This window comes from Poromitra crassiceps (genome assembly GCF_964638095.1).
Source record: "Poromitra crassiceps genome assembly, chromosome: 3".
NCBI lineage: Eukaryota > Metazoa > Chordata > Actinopteri > Beryciformes > Melamphaidae > Poromitra > Poromitra crassiceps.
In genome coordinates this window covers 66,568,471-66,592,123 of record NC_139625.1, presented here as the reverse complement: position 1 = coordinate 66,592,123, position 23,653 = coordinate 66,568,471, and the positions used below count along the sequence as shown (strand labels likewise).

Sequence of the window (23,653 nt, the reverse complement as noted above, 5' to 3'; positions counted from 1 at the left end):
TCTAATCTGTTCAAACGATTTTATATTGTTCTGTGAAAAAAGACCAGAAAAATCAAAGAGGCCCTTTGAGAGCCAAGTCAAGAGGCCAATATTTCCAATTTGTGGGGGAATGTCAGGGTTGAAAGCAATAGGGGACCAAAGAGAAATACATTTAGAAATATTTAAGTATTTTCTCACATCCCTCCAAACTAAAAGTGTAATCCGAACATTCTATAAATAGTTACCCTACAAAAGAAAAGATCTGCTGCGGAACAAAAGTCTGCTGCGGAACAAAAGTCATTGCACTTGTTTCATTAACGGCAGATTTTAGTTGGTACCCTTCACGGACAAGCCAGATACCTTTAATATTAGAGACACCCCACCCCACTGTCCGACCACGTGATACTAGACTACCTCACTCCAGGCTCCGCCAATTGTAAGACATTTGATTTTTCCGGTCTCCTAAATGGACGTGGTTCTCGGCTTGTGATTGGCTGTCTGTCAATTGTACGAAACTTCATTGGCTGACCAGTCTCCTAAGGGGGCGTGACAGTGGCGAAATCTCCGCGGCACAGATACAGGAAGTGACTGGAAGTTGGGGTGTCTATCCATATTAAAGGTCTCTGGACAGACTCACAGCTCACAGAGTTCGCATGAATGGAGATGGAGTGAAAGCCCTGGGAATGGAAACTGGAAGCAGATGTTTCTGAGTTAGCATTTTAGCTAACGTTAGTATCTTGTAGTTTTAGAGTGGAAACAATTTCCCCTTCATTCAACTTAAAGTCTTGTCTGTTTGTTTGTGAGCAGAGCAGGAGCTAGTAGCTGCTAACGTTAGCGTCAAACTATCTTAGCTAGCGTTAGCTTGCCAAGCTAGTCAACGCAGCTTGAATAACATAGACCAAGAACAGAGAAAAGACGATGGAAACTATATTTGACCTCCCAGTTGAAAAACAGATATTTTATGCTGTGCTGGGATTTTCATGGGCCGTCTATCTGTGGGAGGCATACCTTGCTTACAGACAGGTAAGTTCACAATCAAACTTTGTAAATTAACGTTACTGCTTTGAAATGGGTTATCTTGAAGGGAAATAAACGCTAAACGAAATTAATTAAATGATCTTCGACAGTTTGATTAATATGATGGACAGTGGTCCCAAAGTTAAAAAGATACTAGTCTTGACAACGCTAAGGAGATTTTAACCAAACGAACCAAAAGGCTATTACCGTATTAAAATGTGTCATTATTTATCACTATCACACATACATACATACATACATACATACACATTATGTATGTAAATGTATATATATGTGTGTGTGTGTGTGTGTGTGTGTGTGTGTGTGTGTGTGTACACTAGATGCCTATGACATCAGTGCCTATGACATCATCAGTCATGTCATAAGATGGTTTTGGTCAAGAATGATGTCACACTGATGACGGGACAAAAATTGAAACAAACAGTGCCCACTTGTATTTCCTAGGTTCAGCTAATTCATAGGCTTGGCAGCTCGATCGCTGTGTGGGCTCACTTGCTCTTATGACACCACTGATGATGTCACAACTTTGCATCACTGATGACATCACAATTTATCAAAGACTGTGACATCATCAGTGATGTCATAAGATAAATTGTGATGTCATCAGTGATGCAAAGTCACAATGCACAATTGCACAAGTGACATCACTGATGACATCACTTCCAGTTGAGTGACATCACTTCCGGGACAGAAATCGCAGACAGAGCCCACATGCAATGCAAGATGTATGTATGCATGCCATACGCCAGCATACCAATTTCCCTGTTCTTGGTTTTTGACTAAATATATGGTATGCTCAACTCCCTGTTCTAGTGCTTTATTTGTCTATTGTAAATTAATTAAGATGTAACATTGTGCTGATCTCTCTCCACTATGCAGAGAAGGATATACAGGTCAACTACACATGTGCCACAGGAGCTAGGGAAGATCATGGATACTGAAACATTTGAGAAGTCGCGTCTTTATCAGCTGGATAAGAGCAACTTCAGCTTTTGGTCTGGACTCTACTCTGAGACTGAAGGGACGGTAAGACAACGAGACACTTGAAACACATAGATCATTTAGAAGTTGATATACCTCTTTCACACCGGTGTAATAGCAACCCAGCATGTACAGTAGGTGGGTTGCTCATCAGTGTAAAAGTGTCCAGCCAGCTAAGCCAACCCTGTAACACAGCCATGATTACAGACCAGAGCTGAGAACCAAGTCAAACTGTGCTCCATTACCCTGATGAAGACTCTTTGAGTCGAAACGCGTTGGTATCCCTGTAGAATAAAGGATTTTTAATATAACTCAGAGTGCCTCGGATGTCTTCTCTTTTTGCTGCCTTCAACACCTGAGGAACTCCCTGCAACCATATTGGACAGCTACCTCTCTTTTTTATCTTGTATCAAACTGTGCTCTACTGGTTTGATGGTTCAGGACTTAGGCCATGATGATCACACTTACTTGGTCAGTACGCCTGCTCTGCATTGCCATGGCACAAGCCAACAGAGTTTGTATGCTTTGTAGGTGCCCAAAACAAGATTGAGGACACTCATCTGCTACTTTTTCCTATTTAGGTAGAACATGCCGACAAAGAGCACTGTCTTCGCCTCAGGTCTCCTGCTTGCCAGATGCAGAACAGATGTGAAATTCCCTCCAGAGAGGCATATGTGGAGGGAAATTATTTGTATTAAGCATTGTAGTTGTAACTTTGTCATGACTAACAAAATATTCCAGTCAAACTTTAATACATTTTAAAATGAGCAAACTTGCATTGATGCATGATTGACTAAGTGTGAGCGAGTGTCTGGAGCATTGTATCATCATCTGTAGTGTTGAATGGACATAGTCAAAACATCTTCCTTTGATAATTGTGTTGTACGGCAACAGCCCATAGAACATCATCATGTATATACTTAAACCTTTTCTTGTCTTTGTAGCTGATCCTGCTCCTGGGTGGAATCCCCTTTCTGTGGAGCGTGGCTGGTTCTGTGACGGCTCGCTTTGGATTTGGTCCAGAGTATGAGATCTTGCAGGCCCTCGTGTTTCTGACCCTTGCCACTCTGTTCAGTGCCTTTACTGGCCTTCCCTGGAGTATTTACAACACATTTGTAATTGAGGAGAAGCACGGCTTTAATCAGCAGGTACGCTTGTCGGAACAGCTGTCATTTACATCTTAATGTACTTTTATCTTCTTGTTTTGATTGTTTGTCTATATCTGTCTGTTTGTAATTCTGCAACCTCTGTAAATGTTTTTTTTTTAATTGTGAGTGTGCTCTCAAGGGCCTTACCCCTGTATAAATAATTCAAGGTTAAATAAAAATAATGTAAAAACCCAAGGACACTGTTACTGCGTTACACATACAGCAAATACATACACATTACTGACCCTCTCTCCCACATAGACGCTGGGGTTCTTCCTTAAGGATGCTGTAAAGAAGTTTGTTGTGACCCAGTGTATCCTGCTGCCTGTGACCTCACTGCTGCTCTGCATCATCAAGATTGGTGGAGACTACTTCTTCATCTATGCCTGGCTCTTCACCCTGTGCGTTTCTCTGGTTAGTGCTACACTTACCTTACCTTTTTGATGTAGCTGTTCCAGTGAACACAGAGATAATGCTGGAATAGTATTATGTTGGTCACTCTATTTATACTCAAGCTTGTTGTTTGCTACTACAAATTAGTTATAATACAATGTATTCTCCTGTCCCCTCAGGTGCTTGTAACCATCTATGCTGACTATATTGCTCCCCTGTTTGACAAATTCACTCCATTACCAGAGGGAGAGTTGAAGACAGAGATTGAGACTATGGCCAAGTCTATTAGCTTCCCCCTCACCAAGGTTTATGTAGTAGAAGGTAAAGTATTAACAATAAACCCAGCATGTTAATAAATAGAGGTACATGCCTATAACTGATCATTAACATTTCATCTTATAGGTTGACATGTTGCCATTATTAGTTCAATGCCTACAGGTCGGCTTTTATCTAATCCAATATATTATGTCTTAAAATGTGTCATTTCCCCAGGTTCCAAGCGTTCGTCACACAGCAACGCCTACTTCTATGGGTTCTTCAAGAACAAGCGCATTGTGCTGTTTGACACTCTGCTGGAGGACTACTCTCCTCTCAATAAATCTGGAGAGCCACAGCCTGAGCAGGAAGATGCCGACGATACAGCCAGCGAGTCCACATCCAAGCCCAAGGTGAAACAATTTATAGCACATTGTTCAGGGCAGTCCTTATGGCAGTGCCTTCTCAGTTTGTTGATTTGAGAAAATTAAATCACGGTCTTAAAAGTTGTAGAAAATGAACGGATTGCCTTAAAAATACATGATAGCAACCAAATTCGTCAATATGCCTCGGCTTTCTGGACCTTTGTCCTAGGATCTACACTCCACGTCTTAAGGAAAACCTGATGGATATTTTCTTTGATGTAGCAGCAAAAAAATTAATTATTTTACTATGATTTCTTGACTTGAGGAGATCATGAGTAAAATAATGGCTCATTTCCACCACATGCGCGCATGCTGACGATAGGAGATAGAATGCCATCTTTGCCCCGCATTCTGCGCAGAAACGCCTGGTTTGGCATGTGGCAGGCCTACCCCATGCATGTCCAGTACAATTATAACAGGCATGGAGGTAATAGCGCGGCAGGGAGAATACAAATGCGCCCAATTTGCATTGCGAGCAGCGTTAAACGAGCGCAAACTCTAAATTACCGCTTTTGCGACGATAGGGCCCTTTGAGTCATTGAAATGTCGTTGACTTTGGTGTACAAAAGAGTGTGCGAATCCTGATACAGCAAACACTAAAACAAATATTCAGGGATGACATTTAACTCATCTGCCTTTCTTGAGGACCTCTAGCCTATGAGGTGGAGGCGGGTTATAGCAAAAAAAATTATTCACATCATTTGCATTTTGAGCATTTGGCAGATGCTCCTGTTCTGAGTGACTTGTATTGAGCAGGGAAGGCTTCAGTGTTCTGCTCAAGGACACTTGAGCAGGATGCATGGCAGATGCAGGGATCCTAGGACCTTGTTAAGGACACTTCAGCAGGATGCATGGATCGTAGGACCCACTGGGTCATCCTGCATCCTTCCTCAGCATCTCATATCACAGGATAGCAAGTAGTTCATATGAGTAGAGCTGTAACCATTAATCAATTATTCTATTAAAATCAAATTAATCAACTATTTTTCTAATCGTTTAGACACATTTTTAAGGAAAAAGCAAAAACTAAAATTATCTCATTCCGGCTTCTTAAATGTGAATGTTTTCTGGTTTCTTTAGTCTTCTATGACAGTAAACTGATTATCTTTGAGTTGTGGACCCTTAGTCAGACTGTTGGTTGTCCTGTTTTGTTCCATGTTTGACCGCCGGAGTTTAACATTTCCACTTCTGCTACGTTCATTTCAGCCTGAACCCCTGCACACGCCCCCCCCCCCCCCACACACACACACACACACACTTCTCTTTTAGTGATATAATATGTATTTCTCTTTCAGTTAAATTCAGTCTGCTTAATTAATATTGGCTGTCGGCTGAACAGTATTACTAAGATTACATACATCTGCATACAAACATCAATGATTACACTGTAGCATCGATATGTACAAGTCCATTCACCCAGCTGTGTGGACTATAGGCTACCGGAGATTTAAAAAAATATATATATATTTATTATTGCTCTTTAATAAAGCAAAAGTATTTATTATCCAATTAATCAATGGAATAATCTGTAGAATACTCGATTACTAAAATAATCGATAGCTGCAGCCCTATGCCTGACTGATATAACCTGATGTTGCCAGATGTTTGTTTCCACATAACCATCTGGGAACGAGTCGCTGGGAAACAGTTTCAAAGGGCAGGTACTTTCAAAAGATACCTGGCAGGTGATTGGATGAACCATCTGTCTATCACGGGCTCCCTCTCGTTGGCGTCACACCAAAGCCCGATCATAGCTGCCTTATAGGATGCTGATTGGTGCGAACCACTGGTGGTTTGGATTGAACCAAATAAATTGCAGTGTGGCCAGATGGATTTGTCGTGTGATCATGATCTCGCGCAAATCCAGCTGCCTTGTAAGGTTATGACTGAACTGATGTACTATACTTGTTTAGTTTGTGTTTTCTTCACCACTGATGTTCTCTCATGAATCTGTCCAGAACAAGAAGCAAGGCTGCAACAACCCAGAGATCCTGGCAGTTCTGGGTCATGAGCTCGGCCACTGGAAGCTTGGCCACACAGTCAAGAATATAGTCATCAGTCAGGTGGATTTTATGAATTTTCTCACTGTAGCCTCTTAATGCCTCCGTCGGCGATAGCCAGGCTGGAGGCATTATGGATTTGGGTTGTCTGTCCAATGTTCGTTAGCGCGATATCTGAGGAACGCCTTCATGGAATTTTATCAAATTTGCCTCAAACGTCGACTTGGACTCAAGGATGAACTGATTACATTTTGGTGGTCAAAGTTCAAGGTCACTGTGACCTCACGAACGCCATTCCCAAGTTCGTTAACGTGATATCTCAGGAATGCCTTCACGGAATTTCATCAAATTAGCTTCAAACGTCCACTTGGACTCAAGGATGAACTGATTACATTTTGGTGGTTAAAGGTCAAAGTTCAACATCACTGTGGCCTCATGAACCCCATTTCCAAGCTCGTTAACGCCATATCTCAGGAATGCCTGGACAGAATTTCTTCTAATTTGCCTCAAACGTCCACTTGGACTCAAGGATGAACTGCTTAGATTTTGGTGGTCATCTCAGTAACACCTTGATGAAATTTCTTCACATTTGGCTCAAACGTCAAAGTCTCGACAGACATGGATGTCGACTGCTCACTTGTTGACGGAGGCATATATCCACGGTGCGGTCGTTCTAGTTTTCTGTCTGTCCATTGTCTTGCTGATGATTTTTCTCATTTAACAATTGCACCAATTATTACCCATAATCAAATTGCAGCCAGCCACAAAGCATTAGTCAAAAGCAGTTATAACGCACACACTATATGTGTATACAAATGTGAGGTAATATTATGCTAATGAGGTGTGCATTTTCTCTGTTTTCTCTACAGATGAATTCCTTCCTGTGCTTCTTCCTCTTTGCTGTTCTGATTGGACGGAAGGAGCTGTTCCAAGCGTTTGGCTTCTATGACAGCCAGCCCACATTAATAGGCTTGATGATCATCTTCCAGTTCATCTTCTCCCCTTACAATGAGGTGACTATGGGATTCCATAGATATACATAGTAACCATATTTAGAGGATAATACAAGTCTTATTGAGTTGTTTGCCTATATTTTTCATTTTACTATTATTTCAGGCCTAGACTGTTGTTCAATGCATACAGTATGTTGTCCGGTGTGCAATTCAGTGTCACATAACCTTTAAAACCTGATGAAGGGCTAGTACCGAAACGTTGTTTCCCTATATATCTTCTAATAAAGAGTTTACCAGTAAGGTCAGTGTCATGCGGGATTTTCTCTACTTTTAGTTCATTTTCCATCCTACGCACCTGATTTAAAGTTTTTTTAGGTGTGCAACAGCTCTTTCACAGACATTATTGAGTTGTTTGCCTATATTTTTCATTTTACTATTATTTCAGGCCTAGACTGTTGTTCAATGCATACAGTATGTTGTCCGGTGTGCAATTCAGTGTCACATAACCTTCATTCCTTCCTTCCTCATCTAATCCCTATCAGTGTAAAACTCCAACAAATAGTCCATGTACACTGACAGCCAAAGTCATGAGCTAGCATCCATGATATTTGTGAAAATCCTTTCCTTTTTCCTTTCAAGCCATAACTGACAGTGAGTTCCTGTAACCTTGTTAAACATTTGTTAATTGTGTTCTTATTCTTCATACTTTCTCTTTGCAGCTCTTGTCCTTCTGTCTGACAGTCCTGAGTCGCAGGTTTGAGTTCCAGGCAGATGCCTTTGCACGAGGCATGGGCAAAGCCTCTGAGCTCTACTCCGCCCTCATCAAGCTCAACAAGGACAACTTGGGCTTCCCTGTGGCTGACTGGTTGTTCTCCATGTGGCACTACTCCCACCCTCCCCTCCTGGAGCGCCTCAGAGCACTGGGCAGCGTCAAGCAGGACTGACGGGGCCGGAAGGGGGAGTGGCGCCCGCTGCCTCCTCCCAAGGGCCTCCGCAGACCGCTCCTGGCCCTGTGACGCACACCATGGACCGCTCCTGGCCCTGTGACGCACACTCTGGTCTTTTTTCTACCTATCTGTTCCCCCTTCTTGTTTTATTATCTTCTTTTACTTGATCCTTCAGATGGCCATGCTTTCCATACGGTTCCCTTTTGCTTAGAACTTTGCTTCAAACAAAAAACCAAAACAGATCAGCACAAAGGCAGCCTCAAAATTCCTCCTGAGCCTGAAGTGAAGTCTCTGCTCTTTCTAATGCAAATACAGAGACGCCAAATATGCACTTGCTGAGAGCAGTACATCTGGTCAGTGTGTGTGTGTGTGTGTAAAGAAATGCTGTGGTCAGGGCACATTTTGCAAAGATTTAAAATGATAGTTATGTTTTTCGTGATGCTTTTATTTCTTAACTGGTTTTATTTGATTATGATTACTTCTTATATTTGATTCTAGAAAGGAAACATACCCATAACAATTTGTCACTTATAAAACCTAAATTATTATGCATACCTGAGTATACATGTTCTTGTGATGATCACAATTATGTGATTTCTTTTTTTAGGAACAGTGTGTAAGTGATTAATTTAAGCTATAGTATACTGTGGGTTTTATTGGTGGTCAAAACAAGACGTGCAAAGTAGTCGGCCCTTTTCTTATGCACTTGTGACAATGCTTTTGCAGGTACACAGGCTGGAATTTGTTGAGTTGGCCCAGAAGTGCAGCTTTTGCTTATTTGGCAGTGCCTCTCTAGGCAATATAGTAAATGTTGAATTCAAATCCAAGTCTGGCAGATGGAACAAAGTAGATGCTTGTGGTGTCAACATTTGAGTGCCTCTAACTATCTCTGACTTTGGCCAGATAGTGGACACTGTTCTTATGAAAACAGTGCAGAAATTATCATTTAAAATGAGATTAGATTTTGGATTTTCATTTTTTTACATGGGTTGGGGATGTCTTGTTTAACTTTTTCTAATGCACTTGCTTGTGAATAAGTGTCCAACCATACCTGTACATATGTAACTTTGATGAATAGCATATAGTGGCATATGAAGTGAATTGTGGTGGAAAATTGAAATTTTAAGTTGACAATGTGTTATTTAGTTTCTTCTCTTGGTTTTGGGCCTGTGTTAGCTCAAAGTTGACTGGCAAGCAAAGTATTTATGTGGTACTTGAGGCAGGGGGAGAGGGTCTGCGAAGTTCCTTTCACCTCACAAGTCAGTGTTTGGTTTAGAACATTGTTTAGAAGAGGGGAGCATCCCATTCTTTGCAGCATTGAATAAAAGACTTCAAAGCAGCTTTCTTACTATTTGGTAGTTTTATTTATGAAATCAGTGAAATGTTTGTTTTCATACATTTATTTGGGGAGAAGAATAGACAAACTATCTACATTGCAACACAGAGCATGGCTAAATAATATAAAATCGAAATGTAGGGTATAGAGGTTTAATTGTGTATTTCAATAATATAGCTACCTAGCCTACATGATTTGTATCTTTATGGCAGCCACAATGCAATATGTTATTTTCTTGTTCGGACTCATTCAAATAGCAAAATAATCTTCATGATCTTGAATTAGCCTGTCAGACCTCGAGACCTCAATAACTTTTTCAACATTATGGCAAATGTCCAAAATGTTCTCTATGCATCATGCACCACGTTCAACGTGGGGTCAGAAGTCTATACGTACTACGTAGAGCACGTTGTCCGTTTTTGAGACCATACCATTACGCAAATGTAGCCTACAGGATATTGACACTTATTTCATTGGGCTAATTACTTAATCTTCATCTCACATCAAATATTACATATAAAAACTCCGTTTGAAAACGCCATTGATAATACATTGTCATGTTTTGCTTGCTTGGTTCTTAATTAAACAAACGCGAAGCTCATCTGATTAGGGGAGGTCTCCCCTAATCGGATAATGGCGCGGTCCAGTGTGGTGTATTTTTGTGGACAAGGGCACCCTTCCATGTCAGTGTTGTTTTTCGATTTTGGGGTAAATATGGCGAGATTTTTGAGGCCTCACGTCAGGAGTTTTGTCACCTCACAGTTGAGAATGTCCGACCAGGTAACGTTAAAATAGATCGAAAATCCACGACACTTTACGGTTTCTCTAGTTGCCATTACTGTAAATTTAAACCATGGTGATTGTGCCTAATTGACAACCTGCTTTTAGGTCAGAGAAATGTGTAGTGAAGCTAAACTAACGTTAGTCGACGCAGCAGACAAATACATTCTTAATGAGGAATTAGCTGGGAAAAGTCACCTGCCAGGAAAATAATTTCAGCCCTACTATTGATAACAAATACGTGTAGGTTTCCCTCTCAGCAAGCGTTTGCATTGTTAGACAACTTCTAGTCTGTTCCAAACACCTGCTGGCACGTATGTAAACACAAAGACATCCTTTTTGCCTCTGTGAAATAAACTGATACTTGACCTTCAGAATAAACTTGACTTTTACAGGGTCCATTCCCTTTTTGCAATTGGCTCTATCTACTTTGACGTCAGATTGGCTGAACGTCACATGGCCAAGTCTTGATAACCAGGCCCAGTAAGAAAATGGACCAACGGGTTGATATGAAATTTGTAGTCTCCAGAATAAAGAATGTGATTCCCATGAGCAGGAGGATCTTATGTATTGCTTACAAACTTTTTTGTCCTCCTTTGTACTGACCCCCCCCCCCCCCCCCCCCCTGCCTCCCTTGCCTCCCTTGCCTCCCTTGCCTCCCTTGCCTCCCTGTCCCAGCTGGGGGAGCTGGGTAAAGGTGCAGGGAAAGGAGGTGGAGGTGGAGGCTCCATCAGAGAGGCAGGTGGAGCCATGGGAAAGAAGCAGGCTGCTGAGGAGGAGATGTACTTCAAGTATGTATTGTTGTTCTCTTTTGCACCAATGAATTGTGGATTCACAGCATTAACTGTCCAATCAGACAAACACTACAGTGTTTCTATGCAGGTTTGGAAAGTCTGGAAAAGCATTAAAAACGAATCTGATAATTTCCAGGTCTTGGAATAGTTTGGGAATTTGAAAAACATATCTGGAAAAGTATGGAAAATGTTGTGGTTCAGGTTTATGTTGTTGTAGACCCACTTTGAGTCCACAGTTGTTGATGTAAAGAATAATGTTCAGATAGAGGGATGCTCTTATTACCCAGCTGCTGTCAGTATGCATCATATCATACCAACCAAAATCAAGTCAAATCAACAACATATAGGGTCTGCGGAAATAGACCCTATGTGTGCTGGAACCCTGACTACAATGCCAACACTTGTGACACCATGGTTTCCTCCTGATCTTTCCATACAATCTTCTCCCTTCTCTCCTTGACCTTTTGCTCTTCCCTCTTTTTCTCATGGCCCATCCTCTCCTTTATCTTCAACTCCAGGCGTAAGGAGCAGGAGCAGCTGGCTGCACTCAAGCAGCACCACCAAGAGGAGATCGACCACCACAAGAAGGAGGTTGAGCGCCTGCAGCGCGAAATTGACCGCCACAAGGGAAAGATCAGAAAGCTGAAGCATGATGACTGAACAAAGCTTCCCAAAACGTTCCAGTGATTCTCATCGCCGTTGCCAAATATACCTTTTAGTAATCACTCCGATTGCTGCATGCACTACTGTCTCACCAGGCCAGCCATGGATGTGTGTACTGTAAATGCTTGAAAGTTATTAAAACATTTGTCATAAAATGATTAACGTTGTTGTTGCTCTTGCATGCTTAGTAACAGGCCCTACAGCTTTAGATTGTGTGTGGTAGGTGTACTGTATTTTGCAAGACTAATTTAGAGAAAAGAATGTTCATATGGTAAAAAATCAACTTCTCTTCTTGCACGATGCATAAATAAATGTGTCATGTCAGTGGCAATGATTGATGCTACCTGAAGTCTAGACTCAGTTCTCAGTCTCTGACTACCTGAAGTCATTACAGCAACATGAAGCTATAGGGCTGCTGCCGGATGATCATTCAATGTTATGGTTTATTGTCTTTCAGTGGGATTATATTGTGATGATATGGTGATTTGGGGATATCAAGATGCACAATTCTGCTGTCTGAACTGATGAGAACAAGCAAGTTGTATGTAGAAACTGACAAAATGATGTATGGTAGGAATATGGGAAAATTTCAGTTTAGTTTGACATCACACCAAACTACATTCAGTTCAAGATGGACATACATTTTATTAACTTCAACTTTATTATGTCCCTGAAGGGCAATAGTTTTGCAGCAAGAAACAATAGCCTACATACAAAGTACATAGACATACAGTACAATAAGGGGGAGGGAGGTGACCTGAATACAGTGGACTAGAAGGACAACAACTAGTCGTTGGTGACCAACCTTCACATAGTGCAAAGTCACAACAGCAATACTAAAGACATACAAAAGAGTACTGGAAAGTACTGGAAAATGTCCATAGTGCCAAGATAAAGTGCATACAGATCATCAAAGACACAAACCATCCCCACAACAGCCTGTTCTCCCTGTTACCCTCAGGGAGGAGATACAGGGTCCCAAAAGCACGCACAAATCGCTTGAGAGACAGTTTCTTCCCACAGGCCACGAGACTCCTTAACATACACAAATAGTGTAGTAGCTGTACTGTACCGCACTGTAGCTGCTACCATTATCTATGTCTAATGTTTAATTGTATGTTTAATTAGGTATTATGCTATTTGCACCTGTAAGTCAAATACGTCGAATTTAAAATGTTTAAGTAGCCTAGGTCTAAAGTATGCACATGACATGTGCACCTATGTGCAGTGAATATGCCACTGTCTCTTATCACTCTACTCCTGCCTTATTGCTTGTTGTGTCTCTTGTTGTTTTTGCACTCATATGCCCTGTTATATTTGTAGTAGGCTACTATGTTGTAAACGGAGTCCACAGCACAAGAATTTCACACGTGATACTTGTAGGCTACTACGAAGTGACAATAAAAATCTTGAATCTTGAATCTTGAATCATAGCCTACTCAACATTATATAGACACAATAACAAACATGATTAACATGATTTCACGTATGTGGGCCATATCGATATAGTGTGTGTGTGTGTGTGTGTGTGTGTGTCATTGTGATATTGATTTCAACCATATTGTCCAGCCCCCCAAAAAAATCCATGTAGGGGGGGGGGCTCTGACATGTCATAGCCTACACATAGAATATTAAATGAAGCATATGCAGCAGATTCCCATGTCCTTATAAATGTATCAGATAAAATTATAATTACAGTGTAGGCTACTCCCTCTAAACATACAACAGAAACTGACGAACACACTGTGGTGGGCTATATGCATATATAAAAACCATGGCAATGTTTTTATCCATCAACTTTTAATTAAATATATAGCCTATAGATAACACAATACAGGCAGGGTGAGAATGTGATAATTCACAATCCAGATACAGCAGGCTGGGTGTCTTTTTTGGGGGGGGGCGGGGGGTGCTGCTGAAGTATCCTTGAGCAACATTCTGGAGGCGCAGTCCAGTCAACGCTCTCCCCTTGTCTTTTTTTTCTCCACGTGCCCATCGGAGCTGTCGTCATTTCCGTCCAAACCCCTGCCTATTACACCGGGAAACCCCGTCTATCTTTCTTTTTGCTGTAATGGCGGACCGTTTCAATAAGGTGCGTTACACCGGGCGCTCACAATCTTCTTATTTTCTTCATAGTGAAAGCTAAACCTCATTTTTACTGCTAACCCGGTGACTATTATTATAGTACAACTTGGTGTCGTCGTTTTTTCTCTCTAAGTATCTCGTAAACGTATATTTTTAGTCCGGGATATCATCACGTTAGACAGCTAGCCTGAGCTTGGTAGACATGCCTTCATGGCAGCCTCCCTTGCGAGTCAACGTCTTTAGCTAGCTAGCGTTAGCTACAGGCCAAGTCATGTTTAAAGTTTTGTCTTCCTTTTTGATTTAACTAAGTTGTATGCGAAGATGATGCCAATATAGCCTCACCACGATCTGGCATCACAGTTGAATGCTATTCGCTCCACGTTAACACGTGTCGCCATGCCTCCCTGATAACGTAACTTATGCCGGACACTTGCCTCTGTACTGTCATAAAGCACAGAGGCTTAAGTGTGTATCGGTATAATGTAAGGTCAAATAAAATGGTTGTTCATTAGCAGTGATAGCAAGTATGAGTTTAAAGACAGAGAGCTACCAGTCAATTAACGCTAGCCCGTTTCAGAACTCTTCTATATTCAGCTGAATATACAAGCATTCTGAAAAGGGCTACCAGTCAATATATGAAGCTTATGTCAATGGAAAGCTAACGTTGGACTCATAATCATAATGTTAACGGTGCCTATGTTCTTCTCTGCTGCCTTCAGGTTCTGCTGCTTGATGGCAGGGGCCACCTACTTGGGAGGCTTGCTGCCATCGTGGCTAAACAGGTTCTGCTCGGTATGTATGCATTTATATCATATGGAAGCATAGAATGCAGAGGATGAATTTCCCCATGGGGATAAATAAAGAATAACTTAACTTGACTGTAAAATATGAAAGTCTTAATCATGCAAGATATAATGGCTGTGTATGACCTGTGGGGGGGGGGGGGGGGTTACAAAATGTTTGGGGCACTTTTTGATGTTGTGTGTTTACACTCCTGTCACTACGCTTGTTTAAAATATTTAAAAGATCAGTATTTGGAAGAAAACTCGTTTTATGCTAGGAGGCATCGCGTTGCAGAATCACACAAGTCTGAAGTGACTGCCCTGTGATGATTCACAAAGAAATATCCGCCTCGAGTTGCACTAACGTCAGTGCTTTGCTGAATGACCCATTTTCTGACAGTCACAGAATATTATGTGGACTTCACTTTGCAAACTCTGAATAGAGAACTGCAACTGTGTTCACTTTACCTCTAACGTTATGTTAGCTTGTAGCTAACGCTACATCCTGAACATCCATTCAGCAGATAAAGTTGGTCCACAAACTCAACGTAACGCCATCGGGCTGGTTTGTTTAATCATCCTTTGAAAACGGGTGTGATTTATCCAGACTCGATGAAGAAAACTTTTTGTAAATGAAAATATGCCCAAGTAATGAGATGCATTGCACCATTACTGAGTGTCGAGTTTCATTGACATGCACAATGTATTCTGGGTGTTGTAGTATGATTCCCTCTTAAGAGTGACATGGGGAAAACTACAGCTGTTTCTCTGGTCAAAGGGCTCTAATTAAAAATATATGTAATGGCTTATTTCTACCACACGTGGCCTAGGTTTAATAAATTATATTCACAGCGGTGAAATAAGCCTTCTCAGGAATTTAACTTGTAAGTAATAACAAAATAACTGTTGAATCTATTTCGCATCTTTTCACGTCATGTGTGTATTTTTTTGCACCAAATTATGGAGATTAGTATCGATAAGTATATCGATAACCAGCACCGGAACCGGTTTCGATAAAATCCAGACGATACCCCTCCCTAGTAGTACAGTGTTCTCAATAAAGCATGTCCAGTGCTCCTGCGAACATGAGTTTAGCTGTTTATATTGTGCAGTGTTTAAATCTGCAGTATTGCCTCAAACTGTCAATGATGATACATAACCTGCCTTGCTTGAGTTTAACGACCATGAGAAAACTCAACATGCACTACCATCTGAGACGGATTGCAGAACATCACAAGTATCAAGGTTTTGTTGTTGTCCACCCCAGGTCAAAATGCTGAGATTGTATAAATTTTTCTTCTCAGGCCACAAAGTCGTAGTGGTGAGATGTGAGGGCATCAATATCTCTGGAAACTTCTACCGCAACAAATGTGAGTCATCAATTTAGTGTACAGTGTCCTATGGCAGACATGCTTTGTGTCAGTGATGTTTATCCACAGTAAATCATTCGAGTTGAAGGACCATGAGAATACTTTACATGCACTACCATCTGAGACATGAGCATCATATGTTGAAGTAATGTTTTTGCCATGACCTGCTGTAGTGTTTAGTAGTAACATGCTTCAAATGGTCTTTGTATCATTTCAACAGTGAAGTACCTGGCTTTCCTGCGCAAGAGGATGAACACCAATCCGTCTCGTGGACCGTACCACTTCAGAGCTCCCAGCAGGATCTTCTGGAGGACCGTCAGAGGTGAGTTTGTAGAGTAATTGGACTCTAGAAATTGGATATCCTCCACTAACATTCAGTTGTAGCTGAAAGATATCACTTCCCTTAAAGAAATGCCTGTTTTATGGTACAGCTACTAGGTGGATTAAAAGGTGAAGCTTTTCCATTGACTGAGAAAATCACTATCACTCTTAATTCTAAGATTGTACCATTTAGGTTACTCAGTTGGTGTAGAACAAAATAAGGCTGCATGTTCACATTCACCATCACCATCACATTCACCATCAGATTGAACTTCATTGAGGAATGCTGTCTGTTTTGTAACATTATATAAGGCAGGGATACTCCACTTGCTTTGCTCGGGGGCCACTTATAAGTGCCTGGGCGGCAAGCTGGTGGCGATATTTGACAATTTAGCTGGAGTTCAGTCAAACTTTATTTAACGTCAAGTTTTTCATTGTGAATTAGATAATAGTCAGGGGGCCACTCTGCACCCTATCGCGGGCCACATCTGGCCCCCGGGCCGCAAGTTGAGTATCACTGATATATAAGGACTAACATTCTGAGTAAATGGGTTTTGGATGTCAAATTGGTCTCTGACTTTATTTGAATCATGAGTTTGAAAAAAATAAACAAGATGCCTGCCTTTCATTTGAGCGAGCACAAGTTGTTCCTTGCTTGACAATGATGAGCTCTTTATCCCGAAACTGATCATCTGTTGATGAGACAAACCTTACGGATCTGACTACTGAGTTGAGTCTGAACATACGGTTGTGCCTCAGCAAATGAACATTTGTGACAGTTGCAATATTTATGCTGTTGAATCAATGCTTGACCTTGAACTGACAATAACTCTGCAACCCAGGCATGCTCCCTCACAAAACAAAGAGAGGACAGGCTGCCCTGGATAGGCTGAAGGTGTTCGATGGTATCCCACCACCCTACGACAAGGTGAGTAGTAATCTCTCAACCCAAAAAGGACCAAGGGACATATTCATCATAATGCTAATTCTGTCCCTTAAATGTCCTCATAACCCCTTGTTGTCTGTGATGTAACAACTTAACTTACCTACCTTTTTTGAGTTTTGACGCTGAAAATAAACTCTATCTGAGACATGGTATCCTTTCCATAATGGGATCTGCTGTTTTCTTCTTGATCTTATTTTGGTTTCTGTTGACAGAGAAAGCGCATGGTTGTCCCAGCCGCCCTTAAGATTGTGCGTCTGAAGCCCACTCGCAAGGTGAGCCTATAGGAATTACAGCATGGAGGAAGCTTGGTTAAGTTTTGCTGTCAAACTAATGACTTGACTTGATACTTGCCTTTCACTGCACGAGGATAAACGTAACGTCTGCAGTGTCAAAATGCTTCACTTTTGTCACAACAGTTCTTCTTGACTGTGATGAGCTCTTTATCCTGAAGCTGATCATCTATTGATGAGACAAACCTTACGGATCTGACTACTGAGTTGAGTCAGGGACAAGTTGTGCCTTAAGATGAAGCTTTTAATTGAGTGAAGCCTCTCAAATAACTTACTGTAAATGTTAAATAGCCTTATCCAAAACATATCAACTTTTAATAGTCTAAAACCAGCCTGGACATATAGAGGCAAAGTGACCGCCTACTTCCTGCTTCAGCACTGTACCAGAGATTTTCATCCGCCATTTATTTTCCCATACATATTTTGTAAAATGCGTATAAAAATAGTTTTACTGGTTCAAACCAAACGGTACAGATATATCTAGAAACAGGAGAGATTGCATAACATTTCACTGGGACCAAAACGTAATTTTTTTTTTTTTTTTTTTTTTAATTTTGGTCAGAGTGAGATGTTATATGGTCTCTCCCGATTATATCGTTAGCTGAACCATTTGGTTTGACAAAGTAAAACTATTTTATAAGCATTTTAGGAAATGTCTATGGGAAAATAAATGGCGGATGAAAATCTCTGGTACAGTGCTGAAGCAGGAAGTGACGTTCCACTTTGCCTCTCTATAGACGGGTTTCTGTGCAACGTCATCACATAGATGCGCGCGCATCACCAGGGTAGAAAGCCGCTCCACACCTTAGACTGTATGCTCCACACACTCGTTTGAGTTGACTGCCGCCTCGCCTGGAAAGCAGACGAGAGCAGCCGAGCGCAGTCAGGTGAGGCGTCAACAAGTCACACTCCCGACGGAACACTCACTGCTGCTTTTCTTCTTGTACAGTTTTGTTTAACAGCGGTTTGTAAACAAATTAAAAGATGCATTAGCTCCACCCACACTCAACTGCTCAAATGACCCAGCCCTTCAGATTACTTATTTTATTGTTAATGTAGGCATTACAGGTGGTATTTATGTAAAATGTAGAGTGACAGCTTGGAATATATATAAAATTGAAGTTTCTACACTTCACTGTGGGTTTGTGATGCACCTGTGTTGAACCAATGGGCGATCAGCTCGATGCGTTTCTCATCATCCTCTGTCCCTGTGATGCGCGCGCACCCACTGTTTGTATACAAGAAACCTGTCTATTGGTACAACCATGTTTGTACCCTGACCAATCTAAGCTTGTTGCTGCATTGTGAAGCCCTTGTAAAGGATGGAACGTGCTTTATTGTTTTACTGAAACATTCTCACTTTGATTTCCTCTACTTCTCAGTTCGCCCTCCTTGGGCGCCTGGCACATGAGGTCGGCTGGAAGTATCAGGCTATCACAGCCACACTTGAGGAGAAGAGAAAAGAGAAGGCAAAGCTCCGCTACACCAAGAAGAAGACCCAGATCAAGCTGACCAAGCTGGCAGAAAAGAACGTGGAGGGCAAGATTGCCAAATACACAGACGTTCTGAAACAATACGGTGTTCTTGTTTGAGCTGGTTTCTCCTGGCCAATAAAGAAATGGAAATGTTTATAGAAAGTGTATTGGCCTTTTCATTCCTGATGCAGTTCCTGTTTCTCCTGGCCGATGAAGATAAAGAAATTATTATAGAAAGTGAATTGCTGGCTTTTTCATTCCTCTTCCCATGGTCATGGGAAACCTGGGAAAGTCATGGGATTCCAAAATCTTGTTTTCCAGGCCTAGAAAAGTTGTGGAAAATAGACAAATGTCCACAAATTCTCCTAAAGTTTAAGGATTTTATTAAATGTAATTTTCATGGATAACTTTCCATGTAACTAACATAACGGCCAACTTTGTTCTCTAGCTGTTGTAGTAAAGATGTCTGTTAATTCAGTTACTGTCTCACGCATTCTATTATGGATCCTTTAAAAGTCACAGAAGTTGAGAAATTTTCTCCATGAAAATGATTGGGACCTGCTGATGCTTGTGAATTGCATTTAATTAGAAATAAAGTTAAGTGTAATGGTATGCATGCATTAGCATGGCAAACAACCAGTGCTTTTGACAATGCAGACTGCAAACCAGATCTTGCCATGAAGATCATGTTTAATATTAGGTGACAGTAAGAACGCTTATAGTGCGTGTCTAAGCAGCTGCCGCCCATTGACTCACCCAAAACCATGTGCCCAGCCGCTTCTGTAAAAAATAAGTTGCTTTAAAGAGTGCACCACAAACTCATGCACTGTAATAATAAAAAATATATATACAAGCAGCAACACAACCTGTACAATAATCATGCTGATTTAAACGTGTGAGCAAAATTTTAGAGAGGTAAGCCTTTTGTGTGTAGCCATAGAAAAAGTCAAAACAAAAGTGTTTCGTTTATATTTTTGCCTTGTATCAGTGCAGGACACGGAAGACAGTTGCTGGTCATGGTAACCTCGCGTCACCAGGCTCTTCCAGAGGAGAGCAGCCATCGTCTTTGGAGCAGCTTGTGAAAAACTGCTCTTTCCGCCCTAGATACCGGAACATGTAAACCGGATGCATGTTCCACATTTATATCGTTCCCCGTGTAGTACAGGCGGCGATGCCATTTTGCATCAACATTTTGTTTTATGTACTACACATTAAAAAACGTTAAAAAGTTACATAGTAACTATGTACTATTAAACAGTTACATAGTAACTATGTAACTTTATGTGTCACCTCGTGTTATAAGAGTCTAGACTCTAGCTAACAGCTAGATCTAACGTGAGCTACACGGAAGATTTATTTGGCGCACATCATCCGGTAAACGGGTTCCGGTTCCTGCCATTGCGCACCATACCCAAACGGCTTCAGTCCAGTCATGTCTGGGCACCTTTCATCCCGCTTTTTGTCATGGGGCGTAAACCACGGAACCAGAATGAACACCGGAAAGCAGTGCGCCAAAAAACGTCTTTGTTGCCGTTAGCTTGACGTCTCTTGCCTCGATTAATTGTCTGATTCAAAGCTTCTGTATTGGCTTAAAAGATGTGAGATTGTGAATCCGCAATGTTTCTAAAATAACTTCTTCAAAAACTTCGTTCGGTACGTCCATCTTTTGTTTTGTTGTTTGCCGTTCTGATACTTGGGTCAAATTGTCAAGTTAACGTGAAAGTTGACGAGCTAGAAACGCTGCCCATCCGGTCTAGGGCGGGCTCTAGGCCGGAACCAGGTAGGGTGACAAAATCAATTGTGGGCGGGAGCCAGGCTCTTTCTAGTCATGTCCCAGCTGGTCGCACACACCAATCGTAATCCAGCACTGCAGTCTCATGACAAAGGCAGTCTATAAATAGACGCCTCCTCCAGACTTCTTTCTTTCTCGGTTGTTGCTGCCTTGGTAAAGCACTGCCAATGACACATCATAGGATAGTGTTTTTTTCCTTTATATAATCTTAATTAACGTATTATGTCACACATAAACTGAGAGACCATGTGAATGCGTCACTTGCTGTTGTAGTGACAAAGTGACATTGGCGGACCGTTCAATAAGGTGCGTGACAGAATCGCTATTTTATTCTTTTGTTTGCTACGTTATCGCTTACCTGGGGATTTGGTGTATCGTTAGTCGTTTCGCTTGGTGTAACGTTATCTCCTAACCCTGTATTTTAAGCAAGAGATATCAGAATGTTGGGCAGCTAGCCTGCTTTGTAGACATGCCTTCATCATGGCAGCCTCCCTCGCAAGTTAGCTCTAGCTAGCATTAGCTACAGGGCCGCCCAAGTGTGTACAATGTTTAGCTTACGGGCATGCAGAACTGCATTGAGATACCGAAGTGCACTATAGTATATGCGAAGAAGGTGGCAAGGTACATTGATCATAAAGTGGCGCCACACACTACACCGGTAACATTAATCGTTTCACGTCACCACGTGTCAACATTCTGCTCTGCCCACGTGCTGGCTGCATTGTTCATTAGCAGTGATGATAACCATATGAGTTTAAGTCAATGAGAACTAGCGTTACCAGTCAATATTAAGTCAACGTTAGCTACTATGTATGCCGATGGAAAGCTAGTTGGAGTATTGAAAATATATCCAGTGTCTCTTTGTCTCTCCTGCTGCCCTCTTCAGGTTCTGCTGCTTCCCACTGCTTGATGGCAGAGGCCATCTACTCAGGTGGCTTGCTTGGCCCGGTATGTAGTCTATACCCTCTGAATCCAAGTACCCCCCTTTACCCGACACAACATGTTGCTTAGAAAGCTGCAGATATGGCAGGGTTGCCAACTTTGGGTATCTGGCTGGAGTGAGATTTTGATATATGCCGGACCCCAGCCCCCCTAGGGGTGTCCGGGGGCATGCCCCCCAGGACAAAATTGTGTACATTTTAAAGTACTGTAAAAATGATAAATCTGGTGCACTTTGAGAGCAAAATGCAGAGGCTAGAGAATAAGAAACACTGACTACTTTAACTAAAATAATAAAGTGCATTAGTTAAAATAAAACACCACCTGAAGACCTTGGGGGGTGGGGGATAGGTGATGCTGTGTAACAGCTTTTGAGAATTGGAGATTTGTGCAATTTTGACAGTGTTGACGATTGGATGACCAGCACTATTTTCTGAAAATGTACCTGGACATCCCATAAAACATCCCATAAAATTTTATGTATCGACATTCTGGGTCTAGACTATAGAGTTTAACAAAGCTGTGATTATTCTAGAGCTCACAATAGGTCATTTTATACAGTATAAGGTCAAGTAAAAAACATTGTATTATCAGTTAATTGCCTTTACGAGTGTTTGTAATACATATTCTGAACTTGTTAACTCTTGCCTGGGACAAATGCCCCATATTATAAAAAGAGAGAAAATAATCCTCAAACTCAAAAAATGCACAGCGTCTGGGTAATGTATATTGTAGGTAAAAGCACTCTAGAGACCCAGCTTCAATTCCCGGCAGTGGTACTTCTGGCTTGGTCAGACATTTCAACAGACACAATTGGCTGTGTCTGCGGGTGGGAAGCTGGTGGGGTATGTGTCCTGGTCGCTGCACTAGAACCCACTCTGGTCGGTCAGGGGCCCTGTTAAGGTGGAGTGAGTAGCGGGGGGGGACTTGATCAAAAGATATAATTAATGCCACTCATATGCTCCAAATGCATGCAGGATATGCGAGGCAGCCATCATGCTCACACAAATGTGGTGTTAAAGCAAGTACATTTCTTGCCTAAAAGTTAAAATATATCCATACTCTACAGATTACACACATCATAAATACCCCCCTCATCCTTTTGTCAAAATGTTGACTTTGTCCATTTTTCTCCTCAGTCCACAAAGTGGTGAGATGTGAGGGCATCAACATCTCTGGAAACTTCTACTGCAACAAACGTGAGTCTCTCGTCACATTTAAGCTCTGTTCCCCTGTGCCCTCACGTTCTGTTCACTGTGCCCTATGGCAGGTGTGCTTTGTGTCAGTGATGTTTATCCACAGTAAATCATTCGAGTTGAACGACCATGAGAATACTTTACATGCACTACCATCTGAGACATGAGCATCATATGTTGAAGTAATGTTTTTGCCATGACCTGCTGTAGTGTTTAGTAGTAACATGCTTCAAATGGTCTTTGTATCATTTCAACAGTGAAGTACCTGGCTTTCCTGCGCAAAAGGATGAACCACCAATCCATCTCGTGGACCGTACCACTTCAGAGCTCCCAGCAGGATCTTCTGGAGGACCGTCAGAGGTGAGATTGTAGAATAATTTGGACTCACTAGAAATTGGATATTCTCCACTAACATTCAGTTGTAGCTGAAAGATATCGCTTCCCTGAAAGAAATTGCTATTTTCAGTTAGTTGGGTTATTTACCCGACTGAACGACAACAAAGTTCCGCCCTTCCTGGGCGAACGTGGTTTGTTATTGGAGGGATCATTAAAGCACGGGGCAGCATTATACTACAGTATGTGCAGACGTTTCTTTTCTTTGAGTCTTTTTTTTTTTTCTGGCTCCAACACCAGTGAAGAATTCTCAGGATGTGCGTATTCCACTTTTTCCTATTCATGTAAACATTCACCATCAGATTGAACTTCATTGAGGAATGCTGTCTGTTCTGTAACATTGTATATAAGGACTAAAATTCTGAGAAAATG

General features: G+C 41.5%; 3 protein-coding genes across 3 annotated transcripts; all 3 read left to right on the top strand.

Annotated features, from left to right (window-relative positions):
* Nucleotides 1-626: 626 nt before the first annotated feature.
* On the top strand, nucleotides 627-9,453 carry zmpste24 (zinc metallopeptidase, STE24 homolog). The gene is made up of 9 exons (XM_083632822.1): nucleotides 627-1,002; nucleotides 1,897-2,043; nucleotides 2,943-3,146; nucleotides 3,408-3,560; nucleotides 3,719-3,860; nucleotides 4,032-4,207; nucleotides 6,178-6,282; nucleotides 7,089-7,232; nucleotides 7,892-9,453. The coding sequence occupies exons 1-9, from the start codon at nucleotides 898-900 to the stop codon at nucleotides 8,114-8,116; spliced, it is 1,401 nt and encodes a 466-aa protein (XP_083488948.1). The 5' UTR covers nucleotides 627-897; the 3' UTR covers nucleotides 8,117-9,453.
* A 648-nt stretch (nucleotides 9,454-10,101) lies between these two features.
* LOC310773484 (ATPase inhibitor B, mitochondrial-like) lies at nucleotides 10,102-11,865 on the top strand. The gene is made up of 3 exons (XM_083633371.1): nucleotides 10,102-10,235; nucleotides 10,914-11,026; nucleotides 11,548-11,865. The coding sequence occupies exons 1-3, from the start codon at nucleotides 10,137-10,139 to the stop codon at nucleotides 11,687-11,689; spliced, it is 354 nt and encodes a 117-aa protein (XP_083489497.1). The 5' UTR covers nucleotides 10,102-10,136; the 3' UTR covers nucleotides 11,690-11,865.
* Nucleotides 11,866-13,744: 1,879 nt separating this feature from the next.
* On the top strand, nucleotides 13,745-19,123 carry rpl13a (ribosomal protein L13a). Its single transcript, XM_083633640.1, has 7 exons — nucleotides 13,745-13,784; nucleotides 14,497-14,569; nucleotides 15,864-15,929; nucleotides 16,150-16,251; nucleotides 17,093-17,178; nucleotides 17,409-17,468; nucleotides 18,869-19,123. Exons 1-7 carry the CDS (start codon nucleotides 13,764-13,766, stop codon nucleotides 19,076-19,078), a joined length of 618 nt encoding a protein of 205 aa, XP_083489766.1. The 5' UTR covers nucleotides 13,745-13,763; the 3' UTR covers nucleotides 19,079-19,123.
* Nucleotides 19,124-23,653: the final 4,530 nt, after the last annotated feature.

Bases quoted from the DNA above. Each gene is read 5' to 3' on its own strand.
- LOC310773484 (XM_083633371.1), top strand. From the start codon at position 10,137: ATGTCAGTGTTGTTTTTCGATTTTGGGGTAAATATGGCGAGATTTTTG. The intron at 10,236-10,913 runs GTAACGTTAAAA...TCCCTGTCCCAG, and splicing joins AGTTGAGAATGTCCGACCAG to CTGGGGGAGCTGGGTAAAGG. The intron at 11,027-11,547 runs GTATGTATTGTT...CTTCAACTCCAG, and splicing joins GAGGAGGAGATGTACTTCAA to GCGTAAGGAGCAGGAGCAGC.
- zmpste24 (XM_083632822.1), top strand. From the start codon at position 898: ATGGAAACTATATTTGACCTCCCAGTTGAAAAACAGATATTTTATGCT. The intron at 4,208-6,177 runs GTGAAACAATTT...GAATCTGTCCAG, and splicing joins AGTCCACATCCAAGCCCAAG to AACAAGAAGCAAGGCTGCAA. The intron at 6,283-7,088 runs GTGGATTTTATG...TTTTCTCTACAG, and splicing joins AGAATATAGTCATCAGTCAG to ATGAATTCCTTCCTGTGCTT.
- rpl13a (XM_083633640.1), top strand. From the start codon at position 13,764: ATGGCGGACCGTTTCAATAAG. The intron at 15,930-16,149 runs GTGAGTCATCAA...TCATTTCAACAG, and splicing joins AAACTTCTACCGCAACAAAT to TGAAGTACCTGGCTTTCCTG. The intron at 17,179-17,408 runs GTGAGTAGTAAT...TTCTGTTGACAG, and splicing joins TCCCACCACCCTACGACAAG to AGAAAGCGCATGGTTGTCCC.